General features: G+C 43.5%; 1 protein-coding gene across 4 annotated transcripts in view; it reads left to right on the top strand.

Annotated features, from left to right (window-relative positions):
• Fbn1 (fibrillin 1) overlaps positions 1 to 16,151 on the top strand; it is a 205,892-nt gene that overhangs the window by 80,769 nt on the left and 108,972 nt on the right. For all 4 annotated transcript variants that reach the window (XR_866221.3, XM_006498747.1, NM_007993.2 and 1 more), the window contains exon 7: positions 12,914 to 13,111. Coding sequence is in view for 3 of the 4 variants with exons in the window: in XM_006498747.1 (XP_006498810.1) it covers positions 12,914 to 13,111 (198 nt within the window). In the remaining variant the exon portion in view is untranslated. The remainder of the gene's footprint in view (positions 1 to 12,913; positions 13,112 to 16,151) is intronic.

The following is a 16,151-nucleotide window of genomic DNA, read 5'->3' as shown; positions in this document are numbered from 1 at the left end:
TATGTTTGTTTCATGAGTTATCTGTGCTTATGTGAAGTATCTGTCACCCTATTTAATGACTAAATATTTCTCCATGTTCCTGCAATGGTAACGGGTACCTTTTGGTGACATGACTTCCCAGCACATGAATGTCTGAAGACATTTACATAGTCATTTGTTCTCTTCTTAATCCATTCCTGCTGATGGACAGCTTGAACTTGGGCACTGGGGAATAGCTCTGGTGCTTCAGTATTTTCAGTATCTCCTCTGTATTTGTTCATGTCCTTGTGATTGAATGGTACCAAGTTATGTGCATAATATTTGGAAACCCAATGTTTACTTTAAAATTTTTTTCAACTGAGGGCAGTTTAAAGGTATATCACACTCAAATATCTAAACTATTTTAGAAAATAGAATAAACAAATGTGATTATCTTCCTAAGATATTACAATGTTTATTTTCAAAAACAGAATGGTACTTAGACAGAAATGTAGTGGAGGAAGGAGGAAGGGGAAGGAGGAGAAAAGGGGGAGAGAGAGAGAGAAAGAGAGAGATAGAAAGGAAGGGAGGAGGGAGAGGGAAAAGAGGAGGAGAGGGAGAGAAAGGGAGAAGAAAAGGAGAAGGAGAGAAGTAATGAGGGAAAGGAAGAAGAGTGAGGGACAGAGGGAGAGAGGGAGGGAAGAGGAGGAGTACCAGGAGATGAAGGGCAGCTGGGGGTGGTCTAGGTCTTCAGAAATGCCATCAAGGACCTGGATGCTTCTTTCTGTTCACCGGCCAAGTATGTGAACATTTGTGCTCATGCCTGCAAGTTGGCAGTGTACCCCCAGGCATCGTATCTTCTAGAAAGATGAGAGAGATGAGGGCAGGGGATACAGACCGACTTATCTCACTTTATCAGAGAGTGAAAAACATTCCTCAGTTGTCTCTTCTTAGACTTCTGCTTGCATCTTATTGGCCTGTTCTGGGAAAAGTCCATTCCTAACTGGAAGGCAGCCAGGGAGAAAGGGTTGTTTGCGTGTGGAGCATCTATCTCCTTGCTCACTGAAAAAGGCTGAGGGTGCTCTTTGTCTGTGAGAATCAATGTAAATGTTTAGTAGGTTGTTTGATACTAAGTCATATTAACTAAATGACAGTGTTCCAGTTTCCCTGGGGATGGGGTATGTGTGACCTTTACCAGTGTGTTTTTTGATCAGATTTACAGTGCTGGGTGTGGGTTGCCTCCTGTGGAGTCAGTCTTGAATCCAATCAGAATCAGTGGTACTTTTATTTTTACTCTATTTCAAAATTTTCAACTGTTTCAGACATGAGAGGACCAAGCAAGAGTGGAAGGGTTGCTTACAACCATTCTTGTAGAATAGAGCAGAGGGTGTGAGTCTCCTTGGAGTTTGAGTTGGTGTCATCATCTAGTCATAAGACTGACAGGGTCTGTGGATGATGAATTTGGGGAGAAAGAAGGTGGATGAGCCAGGAAGTGTGTCAGTTTTTTATATATATAGTGTCACTTACTAGCTCAGGAGGCAGAGGCAACGATGTGAAGACTAGTTTTGTTCCCAGCCTCAGTGATGCTGAGTGATAACCAGGATGGATCATGGATTGTTAGTTGTACCCTGACTAAAGGAAGAGAATAATGCACAAAATTGGGTGATTTAGACTAAATTAAAAATAGATCTTTAGTCCTTTGCTTTTGTTTGCTAGGTTGTTCACTTGTGTCTTTTGTGAGCGTGAAAACTACTCTTGGCACTGAAGATACATAGTTTAGTAAGACAGGGTACTTATTCTCAAGGCTCATGGCTTGGTAAAAGGCAATTTTATTCCCGAATGATTCCCATAGTTTTATCAGTGCCACAGAGCATGGAGAAGAAAGTAGTCAAAGAAATCCCCCAGGAGAAGGAATTTTCTAGAAAATGGAGAGTAGAAAGGAGAGGAGGCATGTGCAAAGACCCATGGGTAGAAAGAAATGGCCACATGAGTTGAGGAATCACTGTTTACCCAGTATCTCTGGACAGTGGCTGCAAATTAGGGAAGAAGCCAGAGCTGAAGTGGGAGGAGCTTCCAGCAGGTACCTCAGACTCCGATGCCAGCTACATCCTTCTGCAGGTGACAGAAAAGGGCTACCTGGCCATCACTAGTAGTTTACAAAAGAGGGAGGGTGAGTGGGCCACCAAGTTTGGAATACGGAGGATACTGTGACCTCCCCCAAGTCTGTGGCCAGAAAAGCTAGGCTATGATGAATGAATGATATGTGGGAAGTCAAACATACGACACACACTCCCGTCAGCCATTTTCCTACCCACCATCCCCTGTCCCTTCTGTAAGACAAAATGATTCAGCTTCTCCCCAAAATCCAGTCCACTGCCCTCTTTGGGGTGCTCAGTCCACTGTGGGGTGCTCAGACACACAGAAGGGTCCACAGCACCCACCCACAGCTCACCTCTTTGCTTCTCTGATCCCAGCAGATCTGTGGGGTGTCTAACTCAAGCTGACCTGAGACTGGCACACAGACCTCCTAAAGTGGCTACCACTTCTTGCTTTTCTTATGGCATCCGTTGGCTAAGTGAAACCCCCAGAACTCACCTGCTACCCTTGAAAAACCAGTCAGTGTACATTTCTGAGGTCAGCAGTTGAGTTGCCTGTGGTAACACTCAAGTAAGTTTGTTTCTGTCTGTGTGGCCTCCTTTGGTTATAAATCAGAGAAACAGAGTGCATATGTTCCTAACTGAGAGACTTATTTGTTTAATTAATTAATTAATTAACTAATTAATTAATATCTTACATTTTCTTTGAGACTGAAGAAAAAGAAACTTCTCTCCAATAAACCTGGGCATCTACCTAGGTGGTCCCTTCTCTTAACTGCTTTTTATTAAATACTGGGGAGTTGTATTTATCCCACTGTTGAACTGTGGGGAACTGAGAGTCTGATTAAACTGTACTCAACCCAAAAGAGTACCCACTGTCTTAGGTCACATTTTGCCAGCTGCAAGTAAGGAAACAAGCTTAAGCAGAAAGAATTTGTATCCAGAAATGCGGGATGCACTGTTTCCTATGTAATTCAAAAGCAGGTGTACAGCAGGACATTGCTTGGGACTGGACTAAGGTGGGAGGGAATGCACTTGTAGGCTGTCTGAGCTGTGGGTGCCCTGTCCCCTCCCCTCCTTCACACCTGCCACACCTTCCCTTTCATCATACAGAGGCGTTGCCACCCCACACAACGGATGCTGTCTGACTCCCAAAGTCCCAGAACACCTGCAGGGATGAACAGCAGTTGACACTAACCCTAAAGTTCTAGAAAGAGCATGTGGCTGTCCACCTGTCCTCAGAGCTATCAAACTTGTGCATGATTTTATGGCTTACTCCAGATCCCAGAATTCCCGCTTATGATCTTTGAGTAACAGCTCCGTGACTGCACAAAATTGATGCTGATAGCCCAATAGTACTACTTTTTACCCATAAAACGTGTAATGAAGACTGAAGGTAGAGCTTAGGACAGAGTGTTTGCACAGACATATACCATGAAAGTACTTGCTGCCTCCAGAAGCTGTGAATTCTGAGCATAAGAAGGCTGAGCTGTGGAGACCCTGACTAGAATACCTCAAGAGAGAGGGATGTCCCAGGACAGCAAATGGGAAGCTCATGGAATTATAATTGCAATGTACACAATGGTACACTTCTAACTGTAGAGCTTTGGAACTTTCAATGTTAGCTATTGATGTGCTTCACAATTATCCAAAAGGTATTCAGTGTAGACCCATTAATATACCAGAAAGCCAAACTCTCCCATAAGCAGAGTTATGGTCTTCCACCTGTTCCTTGGTGTACATTAGACCACTTTCAATAGGGTCTCCCATTACTTTCTAACCATATTCACTTTTCTCCTGTGGTGTCACTTCCAGAAGTTTCTCAGCTACACGCCATGGCCTATCTGTCTTTGTCATTTATTGTCACTGCCTTCTGATTATTTGCCTGTGGTGTCTGTGACACAGTGACCCATTCTAAAGGGCAGGGTACATTGTGTAGCTTTTGTGTTAAAATAGCAGTCCCTTACAGCTAAGTCAAAATTTGTTTGTTTCTAATGAGGTCTCACAGAGACCGTGACACAGCACCAGCTTTTAAATGTGGAGCAACACCAGCACCAACTTCGGGGCTTCCAGTGCACCCAGAACATGCATGTATCAAATTTTAATACCTGAGCATAAGCAGATCTCTATTCAGATCAGATTTTCAGTGTTTGGGCAGTGGAGATTTTTCTTTTCAGCTACTTGGATCTGTATCTCTGGATGCAGTCGCTTCCAGTCAAGCCTGTTGCTTGTCCCTTCCCTTCTACAGCCAATCCCTCCTCCCCGGAGGTTACTCAGGGGTCCTGAGTGCTGCAGTAGTTTTTTCAGACTTGTCTTTCTCCCACTTTCAGCACCAGACCCTGAGCTGGAAACAGTGTCAGGAACTTTTCTTCATCTGACATTGACTTCCCAAGAAAAGTTCTGAGATGAATGAAGCTGCTTTGAGAGTTACTTGATAGTATATTTATGAGAGAGAGAGGAGGAGGGAGGGAGTGAGAGGGAAGAAAGGAAGGAGAGAGTGAGTGTGAGGGAGGGAGGACGAGATAGGAGAGAGACAGAGAGAGAGACACAGAGAGAGAGACAGAGAGAGAGACAGAGAGAGACAAAGAGACACACAGAGAGAGACAGAGAGAGAGGGAGAGAGAGAGACAAAGAGACACACAGAGAGAGACAGAGAGAGAGAGAGAGAGATTTATAAACTCCACAAGCAAGTGCATATTTGGTAAAAGGCCAGCTCAAGAACTATTACTTGCCAACTGGTATATGTAAACGATCTCACAGCCGTTGGTCTGGCTCGATATTACAGAAAGTCCGGATTGATGTGAGACATTTCTCAGATACAGTTGGCAATGGCTGAACATTCATCCTTGCTTCCCGTTTTCTATGAGACCTCTCAGGATTGATGACATCATGGGAATGTGTTATGTATCCATTTACCATGGAATGAGCACCAGGCTGGCCGCTCACACACTAGTGGTCTTGGATTCCCGTGCCTGTCATGCTGAAAGCGGCAGTGGAATTGCTCAGGAAGCAGCCACCCCCCCTCCCCCCCTCCAGGATTCCATCCCCCCCCCCCACGCCAGGATCCCATCACATAACGTTGGTCTATACTTAATACTCAGGTTTCGGTGAGAAATGGCCAAATGCATTTTAAGAATGCCTCAACCACTCAAACATTTATCTATGATATGAGCAAATGCTTATTTACAAAAAAGGAAAAGATGAAAAGTAAATTAAAGTATATGGGTCAAGCTAGGATTTAAGAAGGTTGTATTTAGGATTTACATACTTCGTCCTTTCACTTGGGCCCGGCCTTCTCAGCTATAATCACCTGTCCTACAATAGCTCCTTTGTTGCAAAAGTGCACAACTTTTAATACTTGCGTTTAGCAGAGCCCAGCGTCCCAGTTCCTCCATTTTAATAAATGAGCTGGAAGGCCGGGGTCTCTGACTTTGGTTTCTCTCATCCTTCACTTCCAATCCACGTGCAGCCTTGCTGGTCCCGCTCACCAAGACCATCTGCCATCCATAGCCTTCCCTCCTTCTTACATGTCAGTGGCCAAGCTACTGCAGACTTCTACCCCAAGTCCTTTAATAGGCACCTTGAAAAGCCTCCTGTCTCCCCAGGGGAGCCCACTCGGTAGCCCTCCTTTAAAGGAATGCCTGATGGTGACTTTCTGCTAACTTAGAGATAAGTCTAAACTCCTGACTGTGGCCTGGGGCCTCCTGTGAAATTCAGTCCCTACCAAGGTGCCAGCACAGTGTCTCCTTAGCATGTGTCCTTGGCAAACAGCCTCTTATCACGTGTGAAGCCAGGCAACCTCCCAGCTCAGACCGCCACTCTCCTTGTTGCCAGTGCCCGGGATGCCTGTGCTACACTGTGTCCATCTTGTTGTCAACCACCAACCTGTTCCTTTGTCATTTTGTCTCAGTCTTCTTCCATCATCTTGCCATGCCTGTAGGAGTTATTTGTAGACTAAATCACAACTTCATATATGAAGTTTTATTTAATGTTTAATGTTTAGATTTATTTTGTTCACTGTTGTTTTGTATGTGCACATGTACGTGCACATATAATATGTACGTGTATGTGTGTGGAGGGGTGCGTGTGCCGTGGTACGCATGAGGAAGTTGAGGGACAAGCTCATGGAGTTGATTTTCCTCCACCTTTATGTGTGCTCCAGGAGTTGAACTCTGGTCACTAGGTATACACAATAAGTCTTTTTTTTTTACCAGTCTTACTGGCTCTGACATTATTTTAATTAATTAATTTATTTATTTATTTATTGACCATCTCCTATAGTAGATTGTAAACTCCATGTGTGCAGGGATTTTGCTGCACTCCTCATTGATACAGCATAGCTACTCCTTAAAGGTTGTTGAATGAAGAACTAAGCCCCCGATTCTTAGGTTGACTCCTTAGAACTAAGCACTGAGATTAAAAGATGCTTTTGTGTATACAGTACAATTGTTTTTCTTATTCTAATATGCACATAAAATAAAACTTATCACTGTGACTATTTTAGACAGGCCATTTGGTGGCTTTCAGTAAATTCCCCTTGTGAGGCAACCATCTCCAGAAATCCTGTTTTAAGTTAAATGTATTTTTGACAGTCCTATACATGCGTGTAGTGCATTCTGCTTGCATCATCTGTCCACCCTCGATTATCTCTCTCTCAACACTGTCAACCCCTCTCTTAAAAGTCTTTCTTTCATTTTTTTATGTCCTTTTTTTAAAATTTTGTTATGTGGGCTGGTCATGAGGGTGTGGTGTTGAGCCAACCACTGGAGCATGGTGAACTTGCCAGTGGCTTCACCACTGAAGACAATGATTCTACTCCCTCAGGAACTGTCAGTGTGCGTGGTTTCTCAGAGAGCGGCTAGGTTCCATGAAACCCTCCCCTAGTGATAGGCCTAGTCCTCTGCAGGCCCAGAGCAAGCAATTGCAGTTGCCGTGAGAACAAGATTGCACTGGCCACATCCTTCCCAGACAATGGTGTTTCACAATCCTCCCCTCTATCATCTGGCCCTTACATTCTTTCCAGACCCTCTTTCCAGATGTTTCTGAGCCTTGAAGGGGTGACACAGATATTCTTGGAACCGAGAACACTCATTTGTTCTCAGCACCTTGACCAGCTGTGGACCTCTGCAGTCATTGCTGCAGAAAAGCAGCCTCTCTGATCAAGGTTTCCTAAGGATATAAACAGAAATGTTTAGAGGACAGTTTGACAACATGATGGTTTTGAAAAGGAAAGCAGCAGATTCATCCCCTTAGGCCTGTGACCTCCTTTGACCTGGTCCATAGCTCTAGGCATGAGATCCCTCCTGTGGAGTGGGCCTCAGATCCAATCAGAAAGCACTTGGTTGTCACCACCACAGTCAAGCAGCTATTGCACCAGTGAACACATCTTACCTGGCAGGTTAGTGTCAGAGCGGGGGCGTGCACACCTGGGCAAGATTGTTGGTGATTCCCCCTCACCCCTGGTAGCCTTGTGTGTAACATCATAGTAAGGCAGCCACAGCCATTAGTGAGGACGTTTCTAGTTCAGTTTCAGCCTGATTTCCCTCTGTCTTCTAAGCAAGCTGTGTGGTGTCTTCAGCAATAAGATCTTACCATTAAGTTCTAGTGGTCAACCAAGAACAATTCCAGTGCCAAATATGGGATACTTCCTTAGGACTTGTTGGTCAGAGAGATCCAAAAGGCTCGCAGAAGAATGTTTCGTTTTAATATTGATCTACTACTGAACATCTGTTGAATGATAGAATATTGCATGACACACCTGTAGAATGAGTCCATGGCGAGGCTGGTTGGGATAGGGGCAGGGCTCTAGTCACCAGTATTTCACAGAAGCCCAGGGTAAGTGACAGGAACAAGACATAGCAAAAGCAGCCACAAGGCTGCTTCTGCTTACAGTCCTGAGAATTCCCCCTTTTGGTTTCCTTTCGAAGCTTTCTGAACTCCTCCCTCTGAGGATGAATTAAAATTCTATTGGTCAGCTTTCTTGGGAAGAACATGACTGGTCTGACTTTCTCTGACATGAATAAATTGATATCTTAATCTTCTATATGTAATTGTATGAAAGGAAGGGTTTTAAATAATTGGAGTCTAGTACCCAAAATTACATCCCTCTGAATCTCTGCAGCTTGCGGTTCAGTGGCTGGGCAAGAGCGACAAGAATTTACTGACCGCAGGAGCACTCTGCCTGTAAGTGATGAGTCTGTGTCAGGGTGAAGTCTGGTTATGAAGGCAAGAGAACCAACTCTACAGTCCAAGCGGTCTGAGCTGCAGATGTGGGAGTGAGCTCAGCATCCAGGACCACAGCTGTATGGCCTGAACTTCAGCCTAGATGAGGTGGCTTCATAGGAAAAGGTGCTTGTCACCAAGTCTGATGAGCTGAGTTCAGTCTCTAGGAACCACATGGTAGTTGAAGAGAAACAGTTCCCATAATATGTCCCCTACCTCTACTTGTGTGCATGGTGACACACACACACCATATCCCCCTTCTTCAATAAATCTAATACAGTTTAAAATTATTTTTAAGTGTAGGTTTGTGTATGTGTGTGGGTGGGGGGTATATGCCCACGAGTGCAGGCATCTGCTGAGACCCAAGGTATCAGATGCCCCTGGAGCTGGCGTTGCAGATTATTTGAGCATGTGACTTGGGTGCTGGGAAGTGAACTTAGGTCCTCTGCAAGAGCGGTACGTGCTTTTAACCTCTGGACCTTCTTTCTAGTGGGACAAAATTAAAGCAACAGAACAAAAGCCTCTCAATCTTAGAGGGCAAACTAACGGTCAAGCAGCCCTTGTGTTACCCACTCACAAAGGACCGCAGAGAGGCAAGATGTCCCAGAAGTGAGGGAAACCAGTTGATACAAACGAATCTTGCATTTTAACTTAAAAAAAAAAAAAACAAAGCAAACCCAACTTTGGAAGAGTTGGCCAGGTGCCCTAGTTGTTGAAGCTCTTATAAGGAAGTAGTTTTAGAGAGATTTGCAAATAGAAAATCTTTCTAATACCATGCTCTACTTCATTACGAATAATAACTTCTGTTGAATCCAACAGCGTCCGTGAGACAGTCTCTTCCTACCACTGGCCTATATGTGAAGAAATATTAAAAGAGTTGTAAATTTAGCTTAGTATCACATAGGAGCCATGGAAAGAGTTATACATAATTAGATTGTTGGTAAAGAATTGGGAGTGTAGGTAAAGTTCTTCTGTGGTTGGAATATTGAGTAGGAACAGGGTTAACTTTTAAAACTTACTAAAGAACACAGCTAAGCTAAACTTACTAAACAGAACTTACTAAAAACCACAAGCTGCCAAATCAGAATGACATTTTAAAGCCCTGCTAATACATCATTTGCCTTTCAAGAGATTTCTATTTGCAATTGCATTTCCCCCAGATTACGCTACCTTCTCTGTAGTCATCCATTTTCCCAGAAAGTATGGATCTCAAGTACGCTTGCCAACAGGCGCTGTCAAGCAAACAACTTCTAAGTTGATTCCAAAATTACTTCATCTGTGGCTGTCAGTTTCTAGTGTAGACGTGTGTGAAGTCTATAGATTCTATTCTGTGCACTCGAGCTATTTGCCAAGTATCCACTATAATACTGAAGATAAGTCCCTGTGTTCTATAGTTGCCTAATGGGTATTGTGGAAATTAACAAGTGTCCTCTCTGCTCCATGGGTTTCAATGTTTCATTTTGACCCTGGAAAAGTTGTGAAGTTTCTGGGTTTTTGGATGTGTGTGTGTGTGTGTGTGTGTGTGTGTGTGTGTGTGTGTGTATGTGTGTGAAGAGATTCTAGCCAGGCATTCACACCCCAGGTCCAGAGTCAGTGTTATGCATAGTTGAATTGGCCTTTCTTGGCATCATGTGATATTCCTGATGTTTGCTGGTTCTACCCACAAACACCATGTTCATGTTACTCTGAATTCTTCCACCACTCATGCATATGATACTCCATAGGATATTATTAAAATGAGCACAGATCCAAGCAGTGATAAAGGGAAACTCATTGGTTAAAATCCACATTCCTTTATGCTTTTCAAACAATATTGAGAATGGCATGCTAAAGCATTTGTACTTGCCTTAGTAAATTAGCAGAAAAGAGACGAGGCTATATTCTGCCTTGTTCCATTGCATAGGAATATTGTATGACTCTGGCCTTGGTTTAAGATACTGAAAGTGAGACAAATCTTGATGGTTGTTGCATGAGCTGAACACATTGAATGATATGCATAATAATGAAGAATTGGAAGTGAGTTCGATGATACACAGTAAAAAAATGATTGAATAAATTACATCATAGCTTGATGAAAACTAGGCAACACTAAAACTCATATTTTGGAATAGTATTTAATTACTTGGGGGAATATTTTGGGTAACATTTGCTGAAAGAAACCAAGATTCTATCTTGCAAACAAGATTATAATCATGTTATCATTATGTTGTGGTTTAAGTGACACACACATGGTCGATTATGTATAATGTAATCATATATAATAGTTTGTATACAGTTAGATTTATTTATGTCTCATTGCCTTTTCCTGATTGTCTAAAGTACTTTCTTCATCTTGAATAAAAGTACATGATAAAATATTGAATAATAAAAGAAAAATTAGTCGAGTCAAGAGACAGCCTGCAGGAAATTGATATCCATAATATATAAAGAATTAAAAGAACTAAATGTCAAAAATGCCAAGTCATGCAATTGATAAAAAGATGAAGTCAAAATATCACTTTTTGCAGGTGATATGATAGTATATATAAGTGAAGAAATACATATTCTTTAGCCACCAGCAAAAAGCAGTTCTAAACTACAATGCTGAAATTCTGTCTCAACCCAGTCAGAATAGGAAACAGAAAGCCACAAATACCTGGTGAGGATGGGGAGGGAAGGGATGTTTTTTCACTGCTGGCGGGAATGTCAGTGAATGCAGTCACTATGGAAATGGTTGTGCTGCTGCCTTGTCAAACTCAGCATAGAGCATCCAGCCCTGCCACTCCTGGGCACATATCCCCAAAGGTCTAAGTGAGCACACTGAGAGACACCTGCACATCTTGCTTGTTGGGGCACCAAAATGGCCTGTTATAGAAGCAGCTTAGGAATCGACAAATGTGATATCTATGAACAGTAAGGTGTCATTCAGCCATAAGAACAAAATTATGTCATTTTCAGGAAAATGAATGGAGCTGGAGATCTTATGACAGCAAAATAACGTAGACTCAACTATTGCATACTTTCTCTCAGATGTAGAATGTGGATTTTTCAACATATACATACATATATTCAAATATATGCATATATGTATATTTCATTTACTTATATATGAATAAGAACAAAAATGGTAATGGAATAAAGGGGAAATACAATATGAATGTATGGAAATCCTGCTATGAAACCCATTAATTTGTATGCTAATGTTTAAAATGATAAATAAAATAGATAAGTACTTATTAAATGTTCATGGGGCCATGTTTGTAAAGATGACTTCCATTTCCCATTTTGTCTCCATAGTTATTGTATATGAGTGATATTGTGGCATTCAACCCCAGAGTTCAGTGACTTCTTTTTTTTGGGAGAACAAAATGAAGGCTGAGATTTTAGTCAGTAGATAATTGTTACTTTTTAATCCCTTGTAAAACTTAGAACCTATTGATTGAAGATGGCAAGCTTTGAAACAATCCAGCACATTATATAAAGTATCATGGTCTGCCTAAAATCCAACTATAGGCAAAATTATTTTTAAATTATTTTAAATCTTTTTTTAATTTAAAAAATGAAAAGCCAGTAGAGTACAATATGTACTCACAGTGAAGTGGTGTGCCTGCTTAGACCGGGGATGTGGGGTCTCAGTCACAAAGGTACCTGCCGCCAAGCCTAGGTTTGACCAGGGATGGGCATGGTGGAAGATGCCCACAACTCTGACCTCTACATGCATGCCGTGGCATGAGAGTGTCCCCTTAAAAGCGCGAGCACGCACACACACACACACATGCAGATGCACACACATGAATCAAATATTAAATCAGTCTAAACATGTCTGCTTCATTTAGCATTTTTCTTTGACAGAACTTTCAGTGTACTCTTCTCTAGCTTTGGAAACGCACGTTCCATTAGTGCTATCTGCAGTCAACCATTGTGCTGACTAACAGGTACTCAGCGATAACCTCTCCCCAGCCCTTCCTTCGCCCTGTTTGCTTTTAGGAACCACTGTTCTTTCTACTCGCAACTTCTGCCTGGTAACGTTTAAAACCCCACCTTGGAATGACAGGCTGTGGCACTTGCCTCTCTGTGCTTCCCTAATTAATTTATCGTTAATCAAAAACCCCGCTGATTTCAAATGGTGGGATTCTATCTTTTTCATGACTGACTAATACTTAGTGGAACATACCTACCACAGTTCATTCATTAGCTGACAGACACACGGGTAGCTTCCATTCTTAGCAATTATGGACAATAGCAATGACCATGGAGTTCATATGTTCCTTTGACACATGAATTTCATGCCACTGAAATACAATGGTACATGAAAGTCTGGTGCAATACAGATACCTAGGTGTTTTCTAGACCAACTGATTGGATAGTAATGCCAGGATGCTGTGTTTCCCTCAACATTCAGGCTTATAAGGAATTTCCCTAAATTTATCTGATCCTAACAAGGGCATCTTTGAATGGACAGGAACCAATGTTTTCCCCTCCTTTGTAGGTGAGGAAAATGGAAGTTAGGGGTGGAAAGGTCTATTCAGACTTTACACAGAGCCAAGGATGTGGGAGCTGCTGGAAGTTCTTGTCTGAACTTGGACCTGCAGGATGGGGCACAGCTGCCGGCCCTTTCTCCTCTGAGATTTGACGAATCTCTTATTCTTTACTTTCAGATTACAGAACAGGCCCATGTTTTACTGTGGTAAGCAACCAGATGTGCCAGGGACAGCTCAGCGGGATTGTCTGCACCAAAACACTTTGCTGTGCCACCGTGGGCCGAGCCTGGGGCCACCCCTGTGAGATGTGTCCTGCCCAGCCTCACCCCTGCCGCCGCGGCTTCATTCCCAACATCCGCACTGGAGCTTGTCAAGGTAAAGCCGCAGTATTAACAAGGAACAGTCCTGTTCAATAGAGGGCCACGCCCGGGCTGCTGAAAATGCCTTAGTCCCTGCTGGAGGGGGACAGCTCAGCTGCTGAGAACTCCCATCCCCTGCCTCCGGGTACAGCTGAAACCTCAGTAGCCAGATTCTTGGAGTCCGGAAGGTTTGCTAAGTCTGTCTGGCCAGCGGGCCCCTCTGGCCCAGGAGTGGTTCCGTGTGCTCTGGCTCAGGCGTAGCAACTGTGTTGGGGCTACGCTGTACCTAACGGCGCTGCCTTGTAGAAACACAGCGAACAAGGTAGTGGTTGTTGTTTTCTCTTCATCTGAAACTCTTAGAGGCCTGAGCTCCAGGTTGCACTTAACTGACCTAAAGAAAATTGCTCCTCTGGACATTTGACATGCTACATTAGGGCTTGTTTGTTTGTTTGTTTGTTTGTTTTTAACAAGTCAGAAATAAGTTAGAACTGACTTCACTGTTTTAAATGCCCCCAGATGTTGTCTTAGTACTCTTCTGCCCTCCCCTAGAATTCTGGTTTTGGCTTTGCCTCTGCTCCCCCAGCTGTGTAAATTCTTCCATTGTCTGGATGTCTGGCAGGAAAGAGGAGGAAGTGAGCAGAGGCCACTCCACTCTAAACTGATGGGCCTGAAAACTCGCAGGCTATCTCTGCTTCCTTTAGATGGCTGCGGTGCTTTTTTTAGACAACTGCAGTATTTTCATAAAACTCACAAAATATGCTTTTTCTGAGGCAACTAGGTAGTAGTTTGGCTCAGTTCCTTGTGTTCATTCTAAAGATTAGGATTCAGGACAGCAGGATTCGAGTTGCTCTCATCTGTGTGTGCGGTGGGCAGCACTAGATTGATTGTGCCTGGCTTCCAGACACGACTCCTCTGCGTGCCCTTGGATGTGCCCCTCTAAATGTCCGGGAGCAGCCAAAAGACTCTGTTTTAAAATCCTAGAGTTGGTCGCCATCTTGGTCCGGGACCCGCCGAACTTAGGAAATTAGTCTGAACAGGTGAGAGGGTGCGCCAGAGAACCTGACAGCCTCTGGAACAGGCAGAAGCACAGAGGGGCTGAGGCAGCACCCTGTGTGGGCCGGGGACAGCCGGCCACCTTCCGGACCGGAGGACAGGTGCCCGCCCGGCTGGGGAGGCGACCTAAGCCACAGCAGCAGCGGTCGCCATCTTGGTCCGGGACCCGCCGAACTTAGGAAATTAGTCTGAACAGGTGAGAGGGTGCGCCAGAGAACCTGACAGCCTCTGGAACAGGCAGAAGCACAGAGGCGCTGAGGCAGCACCCTGTGTGGGCCGGGGACAGCCGGCCACCTTCCGGACCGGAGGACAGGTGCCCACCCCGCTGGAGAGGCGGCCTAAGCCACAGCAGCAGCGGTCGCCATCTTGGTCCCGGGACTCCAAGGAACTTAGGAATTTAGTCTGCTTAGGTGAGAGTCTGTACCACCTGGGAACTGCCAAAGCAACACGGTGTCTGAGAAAGGTCCTGTTTTGGGCCTTCTTCTTCGGCCAGGAGGAGGTCCAAATACAAGATATCTGCGCACCTTCCCTGTAAGAGAGCTTGCCAGCAGAGAGTGCTCTGAGCACTGAAACTCAGAGGAGAGAATCTGTCTCCCAGGTCTGCTGATAGACGGTAACAGAATCACCAGAAGAACAATCTCTAAACAGAGTCAACTATAACTACTAACTCCAGAGATTACCAGATGGCGAAAGGTAAACGGAGGAATCTTACTAACAGGAACCAAGACCACTCACCATCACCAGAACCCAGCACACCCACTTCGCCCAGTCCAGGGAACCCCAACACACCTGAGAACCTAGACCTAGATTTAAAAGCATATCTCATGATGATGGTAGAGGACATCAAGAAGGACTTTAATAAATCACTTAAAGAAATACAGGAGAACACTGCTAAAGAGTTACAAGTCCTTAAAGAAAAACAGGAAAACACAATCAAACAGGTAGAAATCCTTACAGAAAAAGAGGAAAAAACATACAAACAGGTGATGGAAATGAACAAAACCATACTAGACCTAAAAAGGGAAGTAGACACAATAAAGAAAACTCAAAGCGAGGCAACACTAGAGATAGAAACCCTAGGAAAGAAATCTGGAACCATAGATTTGAGCATCAGCAACAGAATACAAGAGATGGAAGAGAGAATCTCAGGTGCAGAAGATTCCATAGAGAACATCGGCACAACAATCAAAGAAAATGGAAAATGCAAAAAGATCCTAACTCAAAATATCCAGGAAATCCAGGACACAATAAGAAGACCAAACGTACGGATAATAGGAGTGGATGAGAATGAAGATTTTCAACTCAAAGGTCCAGCAAACATCTTCAACAAAATTATTGAAGAAAACTTCCCAAATCTAAAGAATGAGATGCATATGAACATACAAGAAGCCTACAGAACTCCAAATAGACTGGACCAGAAAAGAAATTCCCCCCGACACATAATAATCAGAACATCAAATGCACTAAATAAAGATAGAATACTAAAAGCAGTAAGGGAAAAAGGTCAAGTAACATATAAAGGCAAGCCTATCAGAATTACACCAGATTTTTCACCAGAGACTATGAAAGCCAGAAGAGCCTGGACAGATGTTATACAGACACTAAGAGAACACAAACTGCAGCCCAGGCTACTATACCCAGCCAAACTCTCAATTATCATAGAGGGAGAAACCAAAGTATTCCACGACAAAACCAAATTCACGCATTATCTCTCCACGAATCCAGCCCTTCAAAGGATAATAACAGAAAAAAACCAATACAAGAACGGGAACAACGCCCTAGAAAAAACAAGAAGGTAATCCCTCAACAAACCTAAAAGAAGACAGCCACAAGAACAGAATGCCACCTTTAACAACTAAAATAACAGGAAGCAACAATTACTTTTCCTTAATATCTCTTAACATCAATGGTCTCAACTCGCCAATAAAAAGACATAGACTAACAAACTGGCTACACAAACAAGACCCAACATTTTGCTGCTTACAGGAAACTCATCTCAGAGA

The sequence above is a fragment of the Mus musculus genome, chromosome 2, assembly GCF_000001635.26.
Source record: "Mus musculus strain C57BL/6J chromosome 2, GRCm38.p6 C57BL/6J".
NCBI lineage: Eukaryota > Metazoa > Chordata > Mammalia > Rodentia > Muridae > Mus > Mus musculus.
This window is presented reverse-complemented; position numbering and strand designations above follow the sequence as displayed.